At 36.8% G+C, this 10,451-nt stretch overlaps 1 protein-coding gene across 1 annotated transcript; it reads right to left on the bottom strand.

Annotated features, from left to right (window-relative positions):
- Positions 1 to 342: 342 nt before the first annotated feature.
- Positions 343 to 7,846, bottom strand: LOC106135991 (ethanolaminephosphotransferase 1). The gene is made up of 9 exons (XM_013336417.2): positions 7,475 to 7,846; positions 6,767 to 6,835; positions 6,108 to 6,312; positions 4,664 to 4,820; positions 3,977 to 4,085; positions 3,022 to 3,179; positions 2,224 to 2,404; positions 1,083 to 1,259; positions 343 to 525 (listed from the first exon to the last, which is right to left on the bottom strand). Exons 1-9 carry the CDS (start codon positions 7,529 to 7,531, stop codon positions 460 to 462), a joined length of 1,179 nt encoding a protein of 392 aa, XP_013191871.1. The 5' UTR covers positions 7,532 to 7,846; the 3' UTR covers positions 343 to 459.
- Positions 7,847 to 10,451: the final 2,605 nt, after the last annotated feature.

Genomic DNA, 10,451 nt, shown 5'->3' with positions numbered 1-10,451 from the left:
TTTTTGTAATTAGGTAGGTACCTAAGAATAGTAACAGGTACCTACCTTACTATGTAAAAGAGAATACTAATTGACTGACATATGTAGGTATATGCACAGCCAAAACCGCTAGACTTGAATTTTGAAAAAAATGTTACCTCATGCGGTCTTATGGTGCACTAAGATAGGATTTTACAAAATTCCCGCGGGAACAGAAATCAGCGGGCTTTTTTCCTTTTTTCCCGTTGGATAAATTATATTTGACAAAAACATATTTTTATTTAATATTTGTTGTACCTAGACTAAAAGGATTTTTACCAAGAAGGGAATTTTTCTATTAATATTTAAAAAAAGAACCCGATCTATTATAAAAATACATTTATTTATAAAAAATACACACACACAACCGCAAAATTAACTCTAAGTAGGTATGATACATTTCTTAACAGCACCTACCTCTATCACTTTTTACAGTAATTTTCACTTTTGTTTTTCTTTCGGAACTATAAAACACCTTATATTCTGGTATTTGCAAATTTGCCGTACCTGAAAAAATAATGACGACAAGTATTTATTATTAAAAGTGTAGGTACACATTAGGTTAGATTTAAATAGAGCTTATCATAATATTTTCATTGCACCTGATGACGTAGACAAAACGGCAATTTGTACGCCCTTTGGATTGAATTTTTCTTTCCTAAGACTCAATTTTGGATTAAGTAAGTTTTATATAAAATCAATCACAAGAAGAACTTTTTTTAGCTTTGCCCTTAGTCGCTTCTTACGACATCTATTGGAAGGTTATAAAGTGGTTCTTCTTCTAAAGTGGCGGTTACCACAAGGCGCATGTTTATTTAATGTTATTAAATTTTGTTTGTCTCATTACCACAAAGATTGGGCGTTTAAAGCGCTTACACATGTTAAGCAACCTAGGGTGTAGTCCCCACTTGGATGGGTGACCGCAAGTGACTCTTTCTATTCCCATCTTGGCGTGACAGATATACGACTATATTATGAGTCCTTATCAGGGTCTAAGGTCTATTCAGTCTTATTTGTCAGGTTTTTATAGAAGACATTAGCCTCCAATAAAAAGTTATACTTACAACACAAACACCGTAATGTATATGAGCAGCCAGCGCAAACGCCGTGAACAGATACATAAGAGGTACTTCCAAACGCGGCAGCTGGAGGGAGAGCCACAGCACCAGGAGGAGGGGGAAGTTCAGCCAGGAGACCAGGTCGCAACGCTGACCTGACATGCAGGACACTATCAGGCGACTCTGCGATATGTCAAAAAAATAAGTCACCTTTATACTTCTCTCTTTTGTGTAGGTATTGTACCTTCTTGAATACACAAAGTTTCGGTACCCTGAAGAACATGACGGTACCATTAAGACCACGAACCTAGAACGCTTCAGGATCTTGGTGATGAAGGTCAGTAAGATGTCAGATGTCAAATGCAAAAGACTATACTACATACTCTTTCTATAACTGTTTTAGCTTTGTTAATTTTAGTGTTGATCTTTAGTACATTAGGAGTATCTCCAAACGAAGCAGCTAGAGGGAGAGCAGCATCATCAGGAAAAGGGGGAAGCTCAGTCAGCAGCCGAGGTTATCTATCAGGCGACTCAGTATCGAACATCATCATCATTGTACTGGCGATTGTTCAGGAATCCGGGGCCCTCTTATGACCGCGACCCAAGAATAGAAATGTCAGGTCAAAACATAGAACAGCTGATTCCAAAACTGTTAAATAGATATCTAATACGACATTGGAGTAAATAGTAGTAATTTGGTTTGGACCATGGTAAAATTGATCAAGCCATCAGAACATTTTTCTATCGTTTTGCACCCCACTTTCGCTTCATTCAGGACTAATATCATATACATACATATGGTCACGTCTATATCCCTTTCGGGGTAGACAGAGCCGACAGTCTTGAAAAGACTGAATGGCCACGTTAAGCTATTTGACTTAATGATAGAATTGAGATTCAAATAGTGACAGGTTGCTAACCCATCGCCTAAAAAATAATCCCAAGTTTGTAAGCCTATCCCTAAGTCGCCTTTTACGACATCCATGGGAAAGAGATGGAGTGGTCCTATTCTTTTTTGTATTGATGCCGGGAATCACACGGCATAACATATAACATATAATATCATATACCTAGAACATATACAGACTTGCCTTTCCTACAGAAGATCCAGTTAAAATGAAAAAACATTTGGAACAGCTATACTCACAGAGATATTAGTGAACAAGATCCCGTACAGCAATACGAAGACCCTGGGGTCATACGACAACAAATCGTTGGGAGACTTGAGGGCCCACGTGATCATGAGGGTCGTCATGACTAGCATAGACCAGACTGGCCGGAGAACGCTTAGGAGGGTTGTATCTTTGCCTTTAGAAGACCTGCAGAATCTGGAATGGAGAAATATGATATAGATTGTAATTGAAGAGATTATGATTACCGCCGAGCTTGCATGATGAGAGTTATTAATGTGGATGAAGCGAAGGAAGTATGCAGAGATCGTGGCAAGTGGAAAGAGGTAGTCTCTCCCTCCCCTCTGGGAAAGAGGCGTGATTTTATGTATGTATGTATGACTATGAGATAGATTAATCGCTGATAGCGCTTGATGGCATTACTGTCCATGAGACTTCTAAGAGCTATACTTACTTATTTACAAAGCGCTTTGGTGTGAACGAGTAACAAACACACACATACTTACAGACTTTCGCATTTACATACATTAAAATCACGTCTATAACCTTTGCGGGGTAGACGAGAGCTACAGTCTTGAAAATACTGAAATAACACGTTCAGTTGTTTGATTTAATGATGGAATTGAGATTGAATTACTACAGGTTACTAGCCTATCGCCTAAAAGAAGAATCTCGAATTTATAAGCGTATCCCTTAGTCGCCTTTTATGACATCCATGGGAAAGAGATGGAGTATATATAGTCCTATTTTCTTTCTACTGATGCCGGGAACCACACGGCGCGCTCTTTTGCATTTATAATACTGAATATACTTACAAATAGACGTTATAAACAGCGATGGGTAATGTGGTCAGCAGGCCTGTCAAATGTATGGCTATCTCCACAGCTCTTACTAAGGTGAAGTCTCCAAATACGTAGACCTTGTAGACGCCAGGCCCGAAGAAGTATGGTCCGAAGAACAGGAGGCTTGAGAACTGATAAGTGAAATAGAAAAAAAATAAAAAAATTAATACTTAAAATAACGTTGTTGAAAATTTTAATAATCATTAATTAAACATGAGCTAATTTAATTATTTTTGCATTCGAAATAATATCAAAAAATATCAATAGTCATAATATAGTTTGTAAGACACTCTGTTACTAACACTATATACTTAGGTTTTTAAACCTTGAAATAAATGAGGTAAGTCAACTGCCTCTCTTTCGTCGGAAATTCCAACACAATCAAGGGAATGGCTTAATAAGTAAATTTGAATCTCAATTCTATAATTAAGTCAAACAGCTGAACGTGGCCTTTCAAATTTTCAAGGCTTCGTCTTCGTTGGCTCTGTCTACCCCGCAAGGGATATAGACGTGATGATATGTATGTATGTATGTTAAACTATTTCTTAGGCTTATATGATAGCAAAATATAACTATAATAGGCAATAAATTCCATTATTAAGTTATCCATGCGAGTCATGTCTACCCCGAAAAGGAGAAAGACGTAATGTATGAATTATTGACGGCCTCTGTAGCGCAGCGGTTATACGGTTGTCTGTGACATCGAAGGCCCCGGGTTCGATTCCCGGTCAGGGCATGATGAGAAAGGAACTTTTTCTGATTGGCCTAGGTCTTGGATGTTTATCTATATAACTATTTATTATAAAATATAGTATCTTTGAGTTAGTAGGTATCTCGTAACACAAGTTTTGAACTTACTTCGAGGCTAATTCAATCTGTAATTTGTCCCGTATATTTAAAATATTTATTTATTAATAACTTTACTTACCCACATACTAAAATCGTATCCCCAAGGCAGATACAGTGTCCCAGTGGTATATTTCTCCACGTGACTTACGTAGAAGTTTAAAACAATACTCATCACTTGCAGAAATGCCCTGAAACAAGAATTAGTTCGATCAAAACATAATTACTATACACAGAGTGTACTAAATAATCCATGTGGTTCTCAGAGCTTTATAATAGGACCACTCCATATATTTTTAATGGATTTCGTAAAAGGCGAATAAGGAAAAAGGCTCATGAATTCGGGATTCTTCTTGTAGGCGATGGGCTAGCAACCTGTCACACTAATTAAATCTCAATTCCTTTGTAGACAGAGCTTACTCATAAATCTCTTGTAGTTTAACTCGTAGGTAAAGGGCATTTTTGACTTTACCTTTACCATAGCCTCTGTAACATACATACATATGGTCACGTCTATATCCCTTGCGGGGTAGACAGAGCCAACAGTCTTTAAAAGACTGAATGGCCACGTTCAGCTATATGGCTTAATGATAGAATTGAGATTCAAATAGTGACAGGTTGCTAGCCCATCGCCTAAAATAGAATCCCAAGTTTGTAAGCCTATCCCTTACTCGCCTTTTACGACATCCAATGGAAAGAGATGGAGTTGTCCTATTCTTTTTTGTATTGGCGCCGGGAACCACACGGCCTCTCTAAGGTTGATGCTTACCTAAACATGGGCACAGAGAACCCATGGTCCCTGCCAAACAACGAGAACAAACAGTAGGGTATCAGGAACACGATGAAGGAATCCAGTCCATGGTCGAACATTTCTCCCAAAGGACCAGACACGCCAAGTCGACGAGCCTGCTTACCGTCGATCCCATCTGAAAAGTCGATTTATTTTACTATATCTACACCCCTCGTAATTTGGTTAACTTTACTTTGGTTATTGTCAGAAGAAAGAGCAAGGATTTTGTTCTTCTTCCTGGCCGAAGAACAAAATCCTTTGCTTCCAAACTTATATATAACTTCCAAGAACGAATTCCTTGGCCGGGACTATGGTCCCGGTTACATCCTCACCATTCTGGAGAGGAAACCATGGGTCGAGCTTGACTATGGATCCTGGATTGGGTGAATCAGGTTTTTACATAAATCAATTCCCATCTGACCTGAAATCTTTGCAGGGCAATCTAAATCCGTATTAGATCATGATGACACATCCAGTTGCCTGAAAGTGCCGGTTTCCTCACGATGTTTACCCTCACCGCAGCATCGGTTAGTATTTAAACTTATTTACTACATAGTTTTAAAAATAGTCATTGATACATGGTCAAGTTGGGATTTGAACCTGTGCCTTTCTGATTATCATCTCACCCACCTTACCGACTCGACAACAGACGCTCTATTTAGAGAAGCATTCATCCCGAACACCACCGAGAGAGGCACTCGGTGACCACTTATCATTGCAACATGATTGATGATGATGATGATTCGAAACGTCCGAGATAAAATAAAGGTAAGTTGCGTGCGCGCTTAATACCTGTGTTATTTATCTATACTAATATTATAAAGCTGAAGAATTTGTTTGTTTGTTTGTTAGAACGCGCTTGTCTCAGGAACTACTGGTTTGAATTGAAAAATTCTTTTTGTGTTCAATAGACCATTTATTGAATAAGGCTTAAGGCTATTTAACATCACGCTGCAACTATTGAGAGCGAAGAAATAATGAAGAATGTGAAAAAATCGGGGAAATTATCCTTGAGGGCTTCAATGATGCCCACAATAACTATTCCACGCGGACGAAGGCGCGGGCACAGCTAGTAAATAATATATACTTATGCAGATATCATGCAGACACATATTGAGTGGAAAATTACAGCTTAAAAGTAAATTTACCGTGCCGTGTGGTTCCCGGCACCAATACAAAAAAGAATAGTACCACTCCATCTCTTTCCCATGGATGTCGTAAAAGGCGACTAAGGGATAGGCTTATAAATTTGGGATTCTTCTTTTAGGCGATGGGCTGGCAACCTGTCACTATTTGAATCTCAATTCTATCATTAAGCCAAATAGCTGAACGTGGCCATTTAGTCTTCAAGACTGTTGGCTCTGTCTACCCCGTAAGAGATAAAGACGTGATCATATGTATGTATGTATGTAAGTAAATTTACCCAAGTTGTAGGCCAGAAACAGCAGTATCCCACAGGTGGGGTACACCCATTGCGGCATCCCGCTCTGGTCGTAGTTCACCACCCCCCCAGGACCACCGGAAGCCGTGTAGCCATAGTCGTAGATCCATAGCAATATGACGTCCACTACCATGCAGACAAACCCTAAGAATGTAAGTAGGTTTGGTGCTATCCATTTTGGTATGAACTGGAAAGAATTGAGTGTACTGAACAAATAATAAATGAATCTGTACTAATATTATAAAGCTGAAGAGTTTGTTTGTTTGAACGCGCTAGTCTCAGGGACTACTGGTTCGAATTGAAAAATTATTTATGCTTTGAATAAACCATTTATCGAGGAAGGCTTTATTTAGGCTATATTATTATAATATCACGCTGCAACTATAAGGAGCAAAGAAATAATGGAAATGATGAATGTTTTATTTTCAAAATTGGATACAAGGTTGATACCTTGTTCTCCACGTCAATAGTGATCTATTGACGTCACATAACTCAAATCTAATTATATGTAGGTACCTACTACCGCTTACCAAAGCGCATGTGTTGAAGAAGAGGCGGAACAAACTACACTGCAGTAATGATGAGACGTCGCAACGCAAAGATGAAAGAGAGGATCTTTGGGGTCTAAATAGGTTACATACCTTAACGGAGGCGTTCCACGCCGGGTGCATAACATAATTGCTGAGTGGACTTGTGTCTATGGCACTGTACTGAAACAAAATTAATTTCACTATACTATTCTATATAACGCAATAACGCGAGTTAAACAGTACATACGTACATATACATATACGTGGTAACAGTAATATAAAAAAAAATGTTATATATATCTATATATACTTGATCGAAGGTGTGAAATAAATAAAGTTGTTGAAAAAGGTGACTAAAGTAAAGGCTAAAAAACTTGGGATTGTTCTTGTAGACGATGGGCTAGCAACCTGTCACCTGTTTGAATCATTTAACCATACAGTTGATCTACCACGTTCAAGACTGTTGGCTCTGTCTACCCCGCAAGGGATATATGTATGTTAACACGAAATAAATTTAAACTTTTTTTAATTAAGATAATATTTTTAAATGACATTTCTATGGAATTTTACCAATGTAGAAGAGTCAGACACAGATTTCTGGTCATAAAATTGGTTTCTCAAATAAAAACGAAATTATTAGGAATATGAATAGGAAATTTTTGAACATGGGCTTCAACCTTTTTAGAGTACCAAAATTTTTAAAGGCTATATTAAATAACCTATGTAGTGTAGTGTTAGTACATTAACACCAAGGTGTTTTATCACGTAGAAAATAATAAAATGTGGTAAATACGATAAAGATTCACTTAAAACACTCACCTTGTACTTATCCAATCCTTTCAAGTGCTCCCGACTCAAATATTCGTAGTCAAACATTTTCACTAAAATATCGTATTTGGAACGCAACTCGAAAATAACAATTGAAAATCAAAAATGTACACCCATGTTCTTAAGAGTTCAAAGTATATTTTAACTTTAACGTTATTTAAAAACCAAACCTTAAGTTCATCCACTTAAAATCACATTTACACGCACCAATTAACATACTTAATACTTTTTACAAAATGAATGGATATCTAAATAGATAGATAGATTTGTTTTTTTTTTTAACAATATATTTTTGAGCAAAGGAATGCTGTTTTCGTGTAATACGTGTTAAAACTGCATGGTCTTCTACGTCACTGATTACTAAATGCTGATATAAAATGTTTAATCAGTTTGAGTGGAAGAACGGGTCTTGGCTGTGACCTAGATTCCAGTATCTTGTTTTTTTTTAAGTTTGCACTTATCGCCGAAATATTGTGTGCATTACGAATGAACCAAAAGTGATGTCATGAATAAATGCGATAGATCTCTCTGAGAGAATTACGTATAGGTTTAAAGGGTCTCGTCTCTTTAGAATAGGACTCCATATATTTCCCATGTATGTCGTTAAAGGCGAGTAACGGAATAGGCACACATTCATCTAATGCAAGCTCTTTGCTGGTCTAATAGTGAATAAAAATCATAATTTGTGCCAGCTGCTTTTTATTTCTCGCAAATTGTCAATTAAGGTTTATAAATAAATACATATATAGTGGTCAAGTTACACAGATTGGGTTAGTCTCAGAAATACCTTCTTGCACCCGGCCGGCTACGGGAAGCCGGATGGGTTATGTGGGGCTTAAGCTAAAACCACACGGTGCAATCGCTTACGGCTTTGGTGTCGGGATGATGGGCTACCCTCACTACACACCTACATACATATAATCACGTCTACATCCATTGCGGGGTAGACAGAGGTCATTGTTGAAAAGACTGAAAGGCCACGTTCGGCTTTTTGGTTTAATGATGGAATTGAGGTTCAAATAGTAACAAGTTGCTAGCCCATCGCCTACAAGAAGAATTCCATGTTTATTAGCCTCTCCCTTAGTCGCATTTCACATTCATGTTAAACTGTTAAAAAATACTGTCGAATTGAGAACTTACAAAATACGTAACGCTACGATATTGGTTATGATGTTAATGTTTAGCAATCACATCCTATTGCTGATAAGATAGCTGGACATCGCCTGATTACTGATATGATAATATACTTATACATATCAATTTTGGTACGGATGCTAATCGCTTTATTTTTGATATAGGTAATATAAAAATAATAATTTAATTTGCAAATTTCACATAAGTACCTAGTGTATGCAACATTATATTTGTATTGTAATTAAGTTTATACGAGACTGTTGGCTCTGTCTACCAAGGGATAAGGACGTGATGTTTGTAACTAAGTTTCGTAAATTAAAATATATGTAAGTATAAAGGTTATTTAAAACAGATTAACATAAATCACGCCTCTTTCCCGGAGGGGTAGGCAGAGACTACCCAACAAACATTTAGGCGACGATTAGAGCTTATTTTGTTACTTAGTGAGCTAGAAAGGCATTACAGTAGCAGCACTTATGACTTTTGGCGATAAAGTGGTGTAAGCAAGTAACGTATATCACTTCTACTTATAATACAGAGTTACAAGCGCGACAATTAGGCGAGCTTAAAGGTTATGGATGTATTATGGCAAATCTTAACACTGTTGTACATGCACAGCATTTTGTGTTATAGCTTTAAGTGAATCTTAGAACTCTAAGATCTAAATAAGAATAAGAATTAGTTACTACCTCCAAAAGTGCTATGCAGATGATATTAAACTCTTTACAAGAACCTAAAGTTGCACAATAGCGTCAATAAGCGCTACCAGCCATACAATGGTGTTTATTTAATCTTATATAGAACCAAATGCTTGAAGTTATACAAAACTCTCTTGCATTACTTTAAGTCAAATAGGAGTATAATTTTTCGCTATAACAGATCCTCTAGCGACTATTGTTACTTTTTTGTGACTAAAGGTAAAGTAATAGCGCTTAAGGTCACTACTGTATTTCTTATATTGACTACTTGTTTTTGACAATGGCGTCGCAATCAAAGAATAAAACTAAAATTGTTGTAAATACTTGGAAAAATGAATGTAGGACTGGTGGAAATACGCAGAAATTGATCAGAGAATATTATCGCACTTTGAACTTCTTTATTCCTATTGAAAATACGTCCTCTATTCCTATGGAAAGCAGTGAAGCGCGAGTTTCCTGTGAGCTTGAAGGTTCCGTACATGCTTTTCAAAATGATGATTGTGCTATTACTACAAGTGATAATGAAGATTCCTATGGAAAGCAGTGAAGCGCAAGATCGCATCGCGCATCGACTCAATCAAAAGATAAATACTGTCTCACGAAAGATAATGATATTGTAGAAATAAAACAAAATTTAGTCATTGTCACCATTTAATATTATTCATATTCATGGCTATAAAATGAAGAACAAGCTCGATATTTTTGTGCTTCCCATGAAGTCATCGTATCTAAATATGTATTTAGTTGAAGACAGTGCTGTTCTAGTTGATCGTGTTCAGCACTTCCGAAATGCTGCTGGTCTGCGCTGGAACTTGCCTCATTTTCAATATTGTTATTTTCTACTCTCTGTTCAACTGTTTTTTGTAAGTTTTATACGCTTTCGTCTTATCTGTAAACAAACACGATATTTAATAGTCTTATAGTCAGGTTTATAAACCTAATATTGTATTTAAATCATAATATTATATTAATTGTTAAAACAATCGTCCAAAACAGTTAACAGGTGAATAATAAATAACATCAATACATGGTTTAAAGTTTTGAGCACTACGGATCCCTAAATTCGTTTGCTCGCCATGTTGAGATAATGAAATATTAGATTATGGTTATAAAAACAAATATTTACAAGGTTTCCA

Source organism: Amyelois transitella, chromosome 24 (assembly GCF_032362555.1).
Source record: "Amyelois transitella isolate CPQ chromosome 24, ilAmyTran1.1, whole genome shotgun sequence".
Taxonomy (NCBI): domain Eukaryota; kingdom Metazoa; phylum Arthropoda; class Insecta; order Lepidoptera; family Pyralidae; genus Amyelois; species Amyelois transitella.
This window is presented reverse-complemented; position numbering and strand designations above follow the sequence as displayed.